Raw genomic sequence first — 13,782 nt, forward strand, 5'->3', positions numbered from 1 at the left:
GGTGTGCAGAAATGTTTGCATTATGTTTTTACATCTGAAAGTGCATTAAAATTTGCAAGATTGATCGCATGGGCTGCTCGTTTGTGTGTGTGTGTGTGGGGGGGAGGCTAGTGAGATTTGCCTGGAGAGATGGGAGCACTTGGTGGATTGTGCAACAGGCAGGTAAAGAGAGTAGGCTAGAAAAACCACACATTAAAAAAAAAAAGTTCAGAGAAAGGGAGTAAAGATCCTTCTGCCATCTTGTGGACTATGTCAGATACTACAGATGTCCAAGTAAGTGACAAAGACTGAATGTGCAACATTGTTGGGTGCTCATGCCCATTTCACCAAGTGGTGAGAAGTTCCAGGGGCAAAGTAGTGCTAGGGTTGGGGCTTTCCTTGCAGGAGAAATCACTGGAGGCACAAGGTGTCGTTGTCAAGTTTGGTTTACATACAAAGAAACACTGGTTTGAGTTTGGTAGGTGGCACACACACCTGCAATCTACACTGGTGTCCTAAGCATGTTAGCTTCCAGCTCTTCCTCTTGGCTCCCAGTCCAGTCTCTCCCAGATCACCCCCTAGTTCTCTGTCCGTGGGCAGACAGAGGTGTGTGTCACCCAGGAATCCGTTGTTTCATGAATGGGCCGGCCCTGGCTGCTTGGAACAGTCATCTATTGAATTTCTGCCACTGTGATGGACATATGGAGGGGCAGGTTTACAGAACTGGGCTCAAGGAACCCTGGCTACAGAAATTTAGCAGAGTTAACTTTCCCCCAACGCTGCCAGGAATTAACGTTCCTACAAGTAGAGGGAAAGGTAACACGGGCAATAACTCTCAGTCCATGTGATCACTACTTCCCCTTCCTGGGCTGTTTCCCAATATTGTGGGGAGTTCAGAGTTTCCCCTCTTTTCACTGCGCACCGTCAGTGTTTGCAGTGCTGCGGAACAGGGACTTCACTTTCCGTATTTGGGGTCAGGGGTGGGGCTAAAGGAGCAGGAAGGTGAGAGTGGATTCCCTGCCCCACAACCTGGCCATTCCAAGGAACGACAGCGACCAGAGCCAACATGAACATCTCAATCTGGGATGATGACACCTATGAGGTATGTGATGCTCACCCTGTCAACCCCCCAGGACCTCCACACAGTCAGGGAGTCTGTCGTTCTTCCGCCTAATTGGTCCTGCGCCAACACTTTCAAAAGCGGGATGACACGCAATGGTGAGAGTCTCTCTCTCACACACGCACGGATTCTGTCAAAAAATAAGCCAATACGGTGGGCCCTCTGTAGCCATGGTGGCTCTGGGAACCCCAAATCAGCTGTTCAGCGGCAGACATGAACATCAGCTGCAGAGGTTCACGGAAGTCATGCTGACAAAACGGCATAAATTTGTGGAAATTGCATAAATTGAAGTAAATTGTGTCGATTTGTGCACAGTGTCCATTGCTTAAAGCATACCTAAACGGCCTGCATTTGCTTAAATGGGCAGGTGCCAGGTGATGGTTGCTACAGCAGGGCATGTGAAACTTTTTAGAAAACATTTTCAATCCGCGATTGATTAAATTTGCAGGTGTGGAGCCTGCGGATCAGGCAAGCCCACTATACTCCCAGCCAATCCCAGTTGCAGGATTTGTGGCCCAGTGGGGTCTGATCCCTCCGCCTTGGGGCCTGAGCCGCCCCATCTACTGCTCCCCATCCCATTCTGGCCACCTGATAAGGGACAGCTTCTCCTGAGGAACCCCCACTAACTCGCTCTCTCTCCTTCCCAGTTTCCCACTGGGAGCTACCCAGACATTAACCCCAGAACAATCCCCTGCACTCGAGAGGAGGTCGGAGCCTTTGCACGCTACTTTGGGCCGGCCATTTTGTCCTTGGCCTTTGTGGTGGGACTGGTCGGCAATGGGCTGGTGCTGGCTGTCTTGGGAAGGCACCGGTGCCCCTGGCACTTTGCCGACTGTTTCCTCTTCCAGTTGGCCACGGCTGACCTCCTGCTCATCTTAACTCTCCCCTTCTGGGCCACGCAGTTCACCCAGGGCTGGGTCTTTGGAGAACTTCTCTGCAAGCTGCTAGGGGCCCTCTCCACCATGAACAGCTACAGCACTGTCTTCCTCCTGGCTTGCATCAGCATTGAGCGCTACTTCGTGATCGTCCACGCCGTGCCGCTGCAGCACCGCTGGAGGCTCTCTCACATGTTGCTGGTCTCCGCTGTGCTGTGGGGGATCTGCTTTGGCTTGTCTGCCGTGGAGCTGCACTTCCGCACAGTGGCCCACTTCTCCCAGGCGAAAGCACAGCTCTGTCACCAGGGATTCAGTCCCAAGGAGGCAAACTCATGGCGTCTTGGACTGCGCTTTACCTCCTTCACCCTGGGCTTCTTGCTGCCCCTCCTGGTGATGGCGTACTGCTACTGCTGCATTTTTGCCCGGCTGTGCCAAACCCGGCTGTTCTGCAAGAACTCAGCCGTGCATCTCCTGCTGCCGATCTTGGTCCTCTTTATCCTCTGCTGGGCTCCCTTCCAAGGCTTCCTCCTGGTGGACAGCTTGCAGCGCCTGGGCCACTTGGAAAGAGACTGTGCACGGGAAAAGGTGCTGGACTTTGGCTTGCTCTTCACGGAAAGCCTGGGCCTGCTCCACTCCTGCCTCAACCCCTTGGTCTATGCCTTTGCGGGGATCAAGTTCCGAAGGGAGCTTTCCAGATTGTTCCATCGTTGGGACAGGAGTGAGGAACAGAGGCAGAGCCTCTCCAGCCAGGACCACAGCCTGGCCACAGAGGTCAGCACCCCCCGGGCTGCAGATTTCTCCATCATGTTGTGAAAACTACTGGCCAAAAGCATCTCAAGAAGATTTCCCCATTGCTTTGCCAAGGAACTGGAGCTTCAAGAGCTGTCTTAGGGCTGTACTGAATATTCTCCACAGATTTCAATTGTGGGTGTAAAAAAAATTGTGGGGGTTTAACATCCAAGTGTTTCCTGCACAACACTTAGAGTGAATACTCACTTTTTTTTCTTAAAGTGTATTGTAAGGCTGCTGGTTCTGCTTCTGTTCCATTTCCATGTCAGCTACTGATCCTTTCTTCTCCCTAAAATAGTTCACATGGGTGTGATCCCAACCAACCAGGGAGCCTATAGTAAACAGGGCAACGTTGCCCTGCTGTATAGCTTATCAGTTTTAGTTATGCAACTATAGCACTGTGGGCGAGTGATAGTGACCGACAGAGAGAGAAAGTGAAGGTCATGTAAATAAATCAGTAAATATTATCAGGAGGACAGCCGAAAAATAAAAACCAGTGGAAAAAGAGGTCTGTCTTTCAGCACTGCCAAAAGTGTCCATTCACAAAAACACCTGTGATTTCTTTCGACTTAGCTCTGTGTAGAAACAACAGAGCATGAATGTGGTTATGAGATTTGCACGCACAAAAATCCAGCACCGAGGCATTCCAAATTCTGGGACAAGCAAAGTTGAACAGGTAAATGAATCGGCTAATGCCAGGGACTAGGAGAAGGGGTAAAGGGGGTAATTTGTACCCAGACCCAGGGTCAGAAGGGGGGTCCAGGAGTCAAAGGAAGGGACCTGGAAAGTTCCTGGGATCTGACATTTTCCTATCTCGCCCGAATTCACTGCCTGCGCATGATGCTGGGGGCACAAATGTGGGCATGCAATGCCACTGCAGCTGCAACCCATACACACCGGCCCCAGGAATGCATCCTTGGCCCTCCTTAACACACTGTCAAATCTGGGATGGAACTGGTCTGCTGCTGTAGCTCTCTGGCTTGTGGATCCCATAACCATGAAGGAGTGTATAGGAGCTCAGAGGCCCAGCTGTGGGGCTACAGCTGCTGCAGGAGTTCATGTTGGTGCACAAAGCATGCTGTCCATTCTAGTGTGAACCCAAATATGAAGATGCAAATTTTCTGCACTGGCTTTTCTATATTTCAAAGATTTTAAAGAGACTTGGGAGTGCGTTTGGTTTTCCATATTACTTTATCTAACTGCTGGTGCAGCATGGTCAGGTAGACCTGGGCTCTGCATCATGAAGCCTGGTAGACCTGGGCTCCAAAGACTATCCTGGCTGTCAGCACCCTCACCCTAAACCAGGGGTGTCCAAAGTTTTTGGCAGGAGGGCCACATCATCTATCTGACACTATGTCAGGGGCCAGGGGAAAAAAGAATTAATTTACATTTAAAATTTGAATAAATTTACATATGTTTACATAAATGAATATATTAAAGATGAACTTATATGAATGAATGAAGGTTTTGCAATAGCTCAAGGCCTATAAAAGGCCTTGCACAAAGCAAGGCTGGCCTTTCCTTTGCTGCTGCTACTGCATCGCAGACGTGAAACAACAAGCAGTGCAGGGAGCCCTCATTCCACAGCTCATGCAAGAGGTCAAACAGTCGCTCTCACGCTGAGAGCAGTTGCATCGGGCAAGTGTGGGCTCCAACAAATCTCCAGAGGCTCATTGGAGACTGGGGGCTCCCTGAGGGTCGCATTGAGAGGCCTCGAGGGCTGCAAGTGGCCCCAGGGCCAGGGTTTGGGCACCCCTGCCCTAAACAACTGTTTAACTTGACCTAACAGAGAGCGGTTGCTTATGATTGTTCATCTCACACATCCAACATGTCAAAAAGGCGCCTTTTACTCAGGAATTGAAACCTGGCAAATTTATTTAAATGTATTTAATTGATCCACATATACATGGATTCAAGGCAGACGATAATAGTGATGATAAGCAATTTCTGTAATTGGTGGGCAGCTCACAAGTGCCTGAGTGTTAATGTTGTAGCTAAAGGAACACTGGGAAAATTGTATTTGCCTCCTATGCAGTCTAAAGCAGAGTTTCCGAACCAGTGGCACCTGTACCGTCAAAGGTACTTGAGGTGGTATCTTTGGGAACCCCCCTCCCAGATGCCCTCTGCCTGGCAGCGAGACCAGCAATGCAACTTAACAAGCAGTAGTAGAGGCTCGGCAGGCAGAATTCCAGCGCGTGCTTTTCGCAAGCTCAAAAAAGCCCTCCTATCCACCCTGAGCCTCCCGCTGGTGTCTGTTGCATTGCACTTGGCCTTCTGATCTAGTAGCAACTGGCAATGACATCATTGTACCATCATCGGTACAGCAGGGGACAAACACTGAAAAAAGCTGGTCTAAAGTGATAACCATGTATCTATATATATATTGGCAACCTTCAGTCTCGAAAGACTCTGGTATCGCGCTCTGAATGGTGGTTCTGGCACAGCGTCTAGTGTGGCTGAAAAGGCCAATTCGGGAGTGACAATCCCTTCCACACCGGGAGCAAGTGCAGTCTGTCCCTGGTCTGTCTCCCTGGCTATGGGCCTTCCTTCTTTGCCTCTTTGCCTCAGACTGTTGGTCAAGTGTCTCTTCAAACTGGGAAAGGCCATGCTGCACAGCCTGCCTCCAAGTGGGCCGCTCAGAGGCCAGGGTTTCCACCTGTTGAGGTCCACTCCTAAGGCTTTCAGATCCCTCTTGCAGATGTCCTTGTATCGCAGCTGTGGCCTACCTGTAGGGCGCTTTCCTTGCACGAGTTCCCCATAGAGGAGATCCTTTGGGATCCAGCCATCATCCATTCTCATGACATGACCGAGCCAATGCAGGCGTCTCTGTTTCAGCAGTGCATACATGCTAGGGATTCCAGCACGTCCATGTATCTACCTCTTTGGGATTCTATGATTTCATTCTGCTGCATATGTAAACCCTGCAGTATTTAACTAAAACTACATGGTTGCTCTCCTCTGGCTGTCTGCATTCATTCCTGGCCCGTTGCCCTCAAGCTTGTTCAACAGGGTGATCTTGGCCCCTTTCCTCAATGCACAGTGTGTTGGTTGCTAGACATGCAAATAGGTGTGAGATGCGGGCAGGAACCACCTGGGCCGCACTGTTTTAGCTCAGTGATTCTTAGAAATGTTTAATATTGTAGATGCTAATGTGAGGGTTGTCACGTGTGTACCTTTAAAAGCTGGAGAAAAGCAGCAGGTGCCAAAGTAAAGCTTCACGTGCCAATTTGTCTGCATGGCAAGCTTCTGACAGGAGCTGTAAGACAAAGCTGGCAATCTAAAGACAGGGTCTCAATCATTTGGAGCCCTGAGGTTCTCTCTTTCTCCTCCTCTCTCTTCCTGCTTGGGGCGGGGGGGAGGGGAAGCACCTTACCAGAAAGTCTGCGTTTCAGATTTGCAACAGCTTTGAAAGTAGTTACAACACACTGAAAATGCAACCCCTTACAAGAATTACCTTGGTGATCATTTCCTGTCTCGGTTAGAGGAAGCCTGTTTCGCACATACCATTCAGGGTGAAAAGCAGGTTTCTCCATCATCCTCAAAGTCATGGGTGTCTAGATTCTTCACTGGTGTGGCCAAATCCCCCAGCCCGGAAACTGCTCCTCTGCCTCTAATAGTACTCAGGCGTGTAGAAATGTTGCAGGAGTAGGGTCAGCTTTAAGCCAGTTGGGCCAGTTGTTTCCAATTGGGCCCCATGCCTATCTTGAAGATGCTGCAGACCCTGGCTGTGAACCAGGGGCTGCGCAAAACATGTTTCCATTGAGTCCCACAGCTCCTAAGGCCACTCCTGTGCAGGACTGCTGCTAAGGGCATAAGAGCAATGCCAGAAAAGAAGGGGTTTACAATCTGCCATTGTGATACGAGGAGTCTCTTGGCGGTGTTCCTTTGTTTTCCCTCCATCATCTCGTGAAATAAACCGTGCCCCAGCTCAGTGGCGTAGCTAGAGGGGGTGCAAAGCACTAAGTTTTGCAGGGAGCCTCACCGCAGCGTGCAAGCAGCTCCTTCCCCTCTCCTTTGGAGCCATTCCAGGTGGGGAGGAGCAAAACAGAGGTGAATGCAGGATGGAGCGCATGGGCAGTCAAAGCGAATGCCTCCGTTTTGATACCCCCCTGAGTAATGGCTCAGAAGGGGAGGGGAATAGACCTCTTTCACCCAGCAGTGAGGCTCCCTGCAAAACTTAGTGCTCTGCAACCCTTCTAGCTATGCCACTGCCCCAGCTCTGTGTCCTGGGCAAAAGTCACACCTGTCCCCTTGCAGGGCTGGCCCAGATTTCCTGCACTTCTGTGACCAAACCGAGCAGGTATGGTCCTCATCCTTAGTCTCTTCTGTGTTTTGGTGAGGTCTGCTTTAGCAAGTGACTTCAAATCTGAAGGCATGGAGCTTATAAACCTTGCTACCCACAATGCCCCTCTCTCATTTGCATGCTCCTTGGAATTAGGGATTCATCTCAGCAAATCCCAAGATAAGCAAAGAGGACATCTGTTCTGCAAAACAGATGTAGCGGGCAGAGAGGGGGTGCATCAACGGCCCATCATAATGACGGATAGCAAAGGAATTGCCAGACAAGTTAGCAAAGAAATAGGCATGCCAGCCCTCTAGTGGCTGTGACTGGAATTGCAATAGAGTTGGCAAAGGACTTCGCGCACTGGAGAGGACACTCTGTTCCAGAACCACCATTCAGAGCATGACACCATAGTCTTCCGAGACTGAAGGATGGCAAAGGAATAGGCAATGGAGAAGCCTGCCCTCTCGTAGGCTTGACCGGTACTGCAATGGGGTTGGCAAAGGAACAGGCAACAGAGAGGTTTGCCCTCTGCTAGCTGTGACTGGCACTGCCATGGAATGGGTAAAGGAACAGTTGTGTCTGCCCTCTAGTGGTTGTGTGTGGTACTGCAAAGAGATTGGCAAAGAAACAGGCAACAGACCCAATGGGCTCCCTTAATTCCCACCTTAGGAATTCCCAGCTTCATAAATGTTTGAGTGGAGCAGTGCCCCTTGCCTGGATGAGTCCCACTGATGTGGGATGTAGGCTATACATCTAGAGATGTTCAATCCTTCCAAGAGAGGGTCCTATTGCAGTTCTAATTCTTGGCCCTGTGTGCGCCTTGGCTTACGTCCTCAAGGCTTTTGGGCTCTCAGTAGCACACTGTGTCTCAGTCTGCAAGAGCTAGGGGATGATCTTCTCCTTTTGGAGACAGGTGAAAAAGATATTGCAACCCCAGGCCAACCAGATGCCTCCCCATTCCTGAGGCTCTCTCCCACCCACTTATCCCCCTGCTCCTGCCCCCAGACTGGAAGCATGCAGGAGAGGGGTGGAATGCCATGAGCTAAGTGGTCCTGAGTGGGTCATGGATACACCAATGTACATGACAATGAGGTAGCAGGTTGGCATTACAATTTATTTCTAGATACAAGGATGTTACAGCAATTCCCCTTCTTCTTTCCCCCATGGTTATATCAACATGGCAAGTTTATTTCAGCCAGACAGCTATGGCTCCCCCCACAAAGAATCCTGGGAATTTTAGTTTTGTGAGGCTGGGTGCTGAGCATTTCTGCCCTTCCACCCAGAGCTACAATTCTCAGAGTACTCTGGGGAGAGGGGGAAAAGTATGCACCAGATATGACCGTCATCTTCATTGCATTTGAATGTTGCGCTTGAAGCTCATTGTTTGAATGTCTCTCCCAAAGAAGAACATCAAGGATGACATCTCTCCTGGAAAGGGAATCCCTACTCCTCCACAGCGGGTTCTCAAGGGCGTCTCAGTTGTTGGCAAGGACTTCGTCTATCCATGCTTTGTAGTTGCAGACAGTGGTATACACACCAGGGTAGTTTTTCTGAGCACATCCAATTCCCCAGGATACAACACCGGTCAGTTCACCATTGCACACCAGGGGTCCACCCGAGTCTCCCTGCAGCCAAGGATGGCCAGACATTATTTGCCATGACAAAATCCAGACAAAGAGCAGTTCGTCAGTACTTGCTTGTCCCCTTACTCAGTCAACTTGGCTTTAAAAGGCAACACAAACCCAGCTCCTTGCAATTAGAAAGCTAGCACAACAGTGGGAAGAGCAGACAAGAAGAGTTTTCCCTGATGTGCTAGCTATTAGCTTGCGGGGAAGAGGCTTTTACATAGCGTTCAAAACTGGCATTTCTCCCCAGCTGCAGCCGGAAACGATCGAGTCCATCACCACCTCATTTGGCAGTGTGCAGACGTGAACCTAGCCCATCTAGCCCCATATCTCCAGCCTGTCTCTTACCTGGCAGGAGTCTTTGCCTCCCTCCGTGTAGCCAGCACAGAACATGTTAGAGGTGATGCGACCAGGATAGGCGAGTTTGCAGGTGGAGGCTGAGAGGACTGGAACTTCTAGGCACTGCAGCTTATCAGGATACTCAACTGGAAAGAGCAAAGACTTGTCACTGCATAGCTGATGGGATCTCAGCCTGTTGTGTCATGCTAAAGTGTCCAGCGCAGGTGTTTGTCATGACTTACCTCCTGTTGTCAGGACGTTCCCCCAGCCAGAGACAAGGCAGGAGGTCCCAGCCACGGGGCAGCTTTGAGAGACCTCGATGGGCTGTACAAAGGCATTGAACTGGGCTGGCTCAGCGAGCTTGACCAGCATGAAGTCATGGTCGGTGGTGCGGGAGTTGTACTTGGGGTAGGGGATGGCTTTCTCCACCCGGATGTGCTGCTCCATTCCTTCCTCTTGGGTGGTGTCGTGCTCGCCAAGGTGCGCGACGAGCGTGTTGGGGCTGCGGCAAGAACACAATGAATGCAAAGAGCGGCAGCAACCCTGCTTAGGAAGTGCATCACAAGGGGCCTTCTCAAGAGTAAAGGACTACAAATGTTGAATGGGGGGGGGGGTTCTTATTTTATTTTCGGTTGGTTTTACCCTGTGACCTAGAGTGATCTGTCGTGGAACCCGCCAGAGGGGAGGTGACCCTAAACTTAATCCCGTGGGGTATTTTAGCTTGGGGAAAAACCGTCCAGTGGGGCCATGGCTGATGATACTACAGCAGGTTGGGTCGCCTCACGAAACAGATCAGTGGGAGATTTTAGGATAGGCAGAAGGAAGCTGTTCTCCACCAGTGCATCATTAGACTGTGGAACTCATTGCCACAAGATGTGGCATGGCTTGGAAGGAGAACCAGAGGACCGTCCGTGGCTGCTAGGCATGACGGTTATACACTAACCCTGCGTTCAGTGGTGGCCTGCCTCTGAATACCAGTTGCAGGGGGAGGAATAGTGGGCAGCCTTTCTGTCCTGCCCACGGGCTGCACAAGTATGGAAGGGGCAGTGGCCTGGCTCTTCACCCTGGTTTCCGGTCACCCTACAAAGCCCCCCTGCCCCAAGGAGCTTACAATCAAGAGCTGAGCATCTTTACGAATGGCCAGGTGTCAATCTGTCCAGTCGACCCATTGTGTTCTCCTACTCACCTTTTGTAGCAATGAGCAGCTGAGATGATCCAGCGCTCATTAATCAGGGAGCCTCCGCACCACCGGTTGCCATTCCCGTAGGTGAAGAAGACCTGCCAGGGCTGGGAGTGGGCTGGGCACTCAAACCCTCCGATGATCTTGTCGTCATCGTCATAGACATTCAGGTGTGCCGCCGCTGCAGTAAGACAATGCAGCCTGGAAATTAACTGTGGTTGGGACAGCCAACTTTTTGTTTTTGGCAGGGCTCCTGTGCTTTTAATGCAACCTGCAAAGGTCTTCTCTAACCCACTGCTTTGGTCTGTGCTTCCTCTCCTGCACAGCCCTCCCTCTTCCTATTCAACTCCAGGAGTGGCATAAGCAACCCCTGGCCCCCTATCTTGCAAAGAGATGGCAAGAGCCGTGCCCGAGGGAGCCATGTTTGGTTGACCTTGTAATGTGGGCTTGAGGGGGCTGCTAATTTGACTGGGGAGGCAGTGCAAGAACTGGGAAGGGCATGAATTCTCCTCCTCCTTGTGCACCCTTTTCCTGATCTAAGGGTCAAAACAAAACACAAGTTCAAACTTGCGCAAAAGAAGTGACTTGTGGCCTAATGGGCATTAATGCAGCAGAGTCCCTCACTTTGACAACGCATTCTCTGGGCAAGGTGAGGCAGGGAGTGAAGCGAAAAGAGTGGAAGGGAATTACCTGCGGCCCCCAGAAGAACTGCAAACAGGATGATCGCCATTTTGCTAAAAACAAGAGAGAGAGCCCAGTGCGCCAGGCTCTTATATTGGGCCTTTGGCAATCCTTATCCTGCAGCTGTTCAATTGACATGCTAAAAATGGAAGGGACAACCTCGCTATCTTGGTTTTGGGAGAGACACTGTCAGTTCCACCTGCCACATTCCCTGCTCAGAGAAGGATGCTGGTGTCTAAAAATAACCTGGGACACCAGGTACCTTTTTTGGGAGGAACAACAGAGGCCTGACATGTTCACCAAGAAGCAAACTGGATGCATTTGCTTCTGTAACACATTGGCTGCAACTTTGGCACCCAGCTCTTCGTGGACAATTGCCAGTGGTGTAGCATGGGGCAGGGTGGAGGGGACATTGCCCTGGGTACCTTGCTTAGAGGGGGTATCAAGGGATCTCCCAGACGTGACCAGGAGTGTCTTCCGGTCACATCTGGGAGGTGTTCTGAGGAAGCCACACAGCCTCCCCAGGCCTCAGAAGCCCTCCTAGAAAGACACTTCTGGTTTTCAGTGAAAACCAAAAGTGCCTTTCTTAGGCTGGGGAGGTTCATGGGGATGGGGTGGGGTGAGGGGGCTGTTTTTGGTCTCCAGAGCTAGATGCCCTAGCTATACCACTGATGACTGCTTCCCCTCCATAGCCATTGTTTAAAAGTTTAGACCCTGAGATGCAAAATAACAGCCCTGGGCTGCCTCTCTGCTCCTTCCTCTTGGTAGATCACCACCACCCCTGGGTGTGCAATAGGAGCAGCAATGGGGCAGACCTCTTGTCCTCACGCAAGTGTGTGCATGTGTGTAACAGCCCCATGTAAATGCTTCCAAAAGAGGAAGCCCTCCTTGCACACCAAAAAGGGATATGACTCCATAAGCAGCAGATTTTGCAACCTGATTTTGAGCTGCCTGGAGAGGTTCTGGCACCTTCATTAATCAGTTAATTAAAATGATAATTGGCATTTTTGACAACATATCAACATCATTTTTGACAACATACGGTGGGAAACCTCCTCCTTTCAAGTGAAAAGGGTGCCCTAATTGGCTTGGACAAAGTGTTCTGTGTGCGTGTTTCTTTGTTCCTATGCCAAAGGAATGAATGAAGTCAACGTGAGTTGAGTTCAACTCAGTTGCAATGAAGTTAATGACACCAAATAGGTTGTTAACTCCAAGGAAGGCAAGGCTGACCGAATACGCTTGCGCTGCAGGAAATCAAGAACAAGCCTGTTTGCCAGGAGATTAGGACCTGATTAAGGCTACGTTTGGCAGCCGGTTTTGCCACATCTTTGCTAAGTTGAGCACACTCCAGGCAGCGTCAGGCTGGGCAAACGGGGACCTGAGTCCAAGGCCCCATTTTGGGGTCAGAGAACAAAGGGTACCTGCTACAGGTTGTAAGATTCTGCAGGAAGCTACTGTTCTACTATTGCTGAAGCTGGTGTGCTGCCTTGTATAGTATGTTGGACGAGGACTGCACAGGCCTAGGTTCAAATCCTTGCTTGGCATTCTGAGCGACTGGACCAGTCACTAGCTCTGAGCCTAAGCCTACTCTACAGGGTGGTTGTGAGGTTACAATAGGGGGCGGGGTAGGCCATGTACCACTGGGCCCCTAAGAGGAAGGCTAGGATTAAAATTAATACGTAAAATGCCACAACAGGACTTATACTTCCTATATATTAGAGGTGGCCAAACTTGCTTAGGTGCAATCCTAACCTTTGCTGGTACAGCCAGGCTGCAGTAGCCTGTGCTATATTCTACGCTGGTTGGGAGGCTGCTGGAGGTCACCCCAGGGTAAGGGGATATTTTTTCCCCTTTCCCCATGTAACACCCCAGCCTGCCCTATGGGGCCACCCGAATCTGCACCAGCTATTTAGCTGGTGCAACAAGCAGGGCTTGCAGGGCTCTAAGGGCCCAATACGATCCAACTTTCCAGCTCTGGTGTAGCCACAATGCAGCCCCGTGGTAAGGGAACACAGGTTCGCATACCTCAAGAAGGCCCGTGGCTTCCCCTCCACCACAGGAAGCAGAGCACACTAAACTGGCGCAACTGCACCAACACTGGAAAATTGGATAGGATTGGGCCCTAAGTGTGCTCTACCCACACCAATCCTGCCCCCTCCTGGTCCCAAACCTCCACCATTCTGCCTAGATATGCCCCCTTTCCCATCCTGGAATGCCCTCCCATCCCCTGCGCTGCCTGGCGTAAATCTTCCTGCTCAGCCTGGTTCAGAATTGAGAACCGGTGAGCTGGGTGTGCACCTCTGCACTGGCCCAGCCAGCTCTTACGGGGGCCTGCGCTGGCTCAATATGCTGTTTGGATTGGGTTACCCATGTAAGAGCCCAGTGCAAATACATTTCAGATGCTTGAAAGCCACAGTATTTAATGTATGTCTTAATCCAGGGGACTCTCAGTTTTAACTCAGTGTTACGCAGGATCGAAAGAGACCACTGACACCAAGCTAAGTTTGAGGCTTTTATTAGGAGGAATGGAACCTGAACCAAACAAATGGAAAGACCTTATTTCAAATTCCCCCAATTGAGAGAGGACCTGAGGCAGGCAGGCAGGCACTAGGCAGCAGGACTTGAGGCAGGCCAAGGGCTGGAGGCTTGATGGAAGTTCCCCTCTGGTTCTCAGCTCCAGCAAGAGGCTCTCTTTCCCAGGGCTCCTTTCAGCAGCTCTCTCAGCTCTCCCACAAAGCTCAGGATTCAGCTACTCTCTGCAGCTCTTCCCTGGTGGTCTCCAGTCCTTCCGCTTGAAACTCCGCAGCTCTTCCCTGGTTGACTCTGAGCTCTCTGTGCTGGTGCAACCCCTTTTATAGCCTCAGTTCCTCTGCACACAGCACCCTCTACCTTTCCTCCACTGGTACTGC

General features: G+C 50.8%; 2 protein-coding genes across 2 annotated transcripts; one reads left to right on the forward strand and one right to left on the reverse strand.

The window, feature by feature from the left end:
• Positions 1-1,045: 1,045 nt before the first annotated feature.
• Positions 1,046-2,787, forward strand: LOC136661082 (C-X-C chemokine receptor type 3-2-like). Its single transcript, XM_066638101.1, has 2 exons — positions 1,046-1,081; positions 1,747-2,787. Exons 1-2 carry the CDS (start codon positions 1,046-1,048, stop codon positions 2,785-2,787), a joined length of 1,077 nt encoding a protein of 358 aa, XP_066494198.1.
• A 5,736-nt stretch (positions 2,788-8,523) lies between these two features.
• LOC136661703 (trypsin-like) lies at positions 8,524-10,922 on the reverse strand. The gene is made up of 5 exons (XM_066639077.1): positions 10,883-10,922; positions 10,199-10,373; positions 9,255-9,514; positions 9,022-9,158; positions 8,524-8,673 (listed from the first exon to the last, which is right to left on the reverse strand). The coding sequence occupies exons 1-5, from the start codon at positions 10,920-10,922 to the stop codon at positions 8,524-8,526; spliced, it is 762 nt and encodes a 253-aa protein (XP_066495174.1).
• Between the last annotated feature and the right edge of the window lie 2,860 nt (positions 10,923-13,782).

The sequence above is a fragment of the Tiliqua scincoides genome, chromosome 10 (genome assembly GCF_035046505.1).
Source record: "Tiliqua scincoides isolate rTilSci1 chromosome 10, rTilSci1.hap2, whole genome shotgun sequence".
Lineage (NCBI taxonomy): Eukaryota > Metazoa > Chordata > Lepidosauria > Squamata > Scincidae > Tiliqua > Tiliqua scincoides.

Excerpts from the sequence above, each read along its gene's own strand:
- LOC136661082 (XM_066638101.1), top strand. The coding sequence starts at position 1,046 with ATGAACATCTCAATCTGGGATGATGACACCTATGAG. Across the intron at positions 1,082-1,746 it reads GGGATGATGACACCTATGAG|TTTCCCACTGGGAGCTACCC; the intron begins GTATGTGATGCT and ends TCTCCTTCCCAG.
- LOC136661703 (XM_066639077.1), bottom strand. The coding sequence starts at position 10,922 with ATGGCGATCATCCTGTTTGCAGTTCTTCTGGGGGCCGCAG. Across the intron at positions 10,374-10,882 it reads AGTTCTTCTGGGGGCCGCAG|CGGCGGCACACCTGAATGTC; the intron begins GTAATTCCCTTC and ends GTCTTACTGCAG. Across the intron at positions 9,515-10,198 it reads GCTGCTCATTGCTACAAAAG|CCCCAACACGCTCGTCGCGC; the intron begins GTGAGTAGGAGA and ends TTCTTGCCGCAG.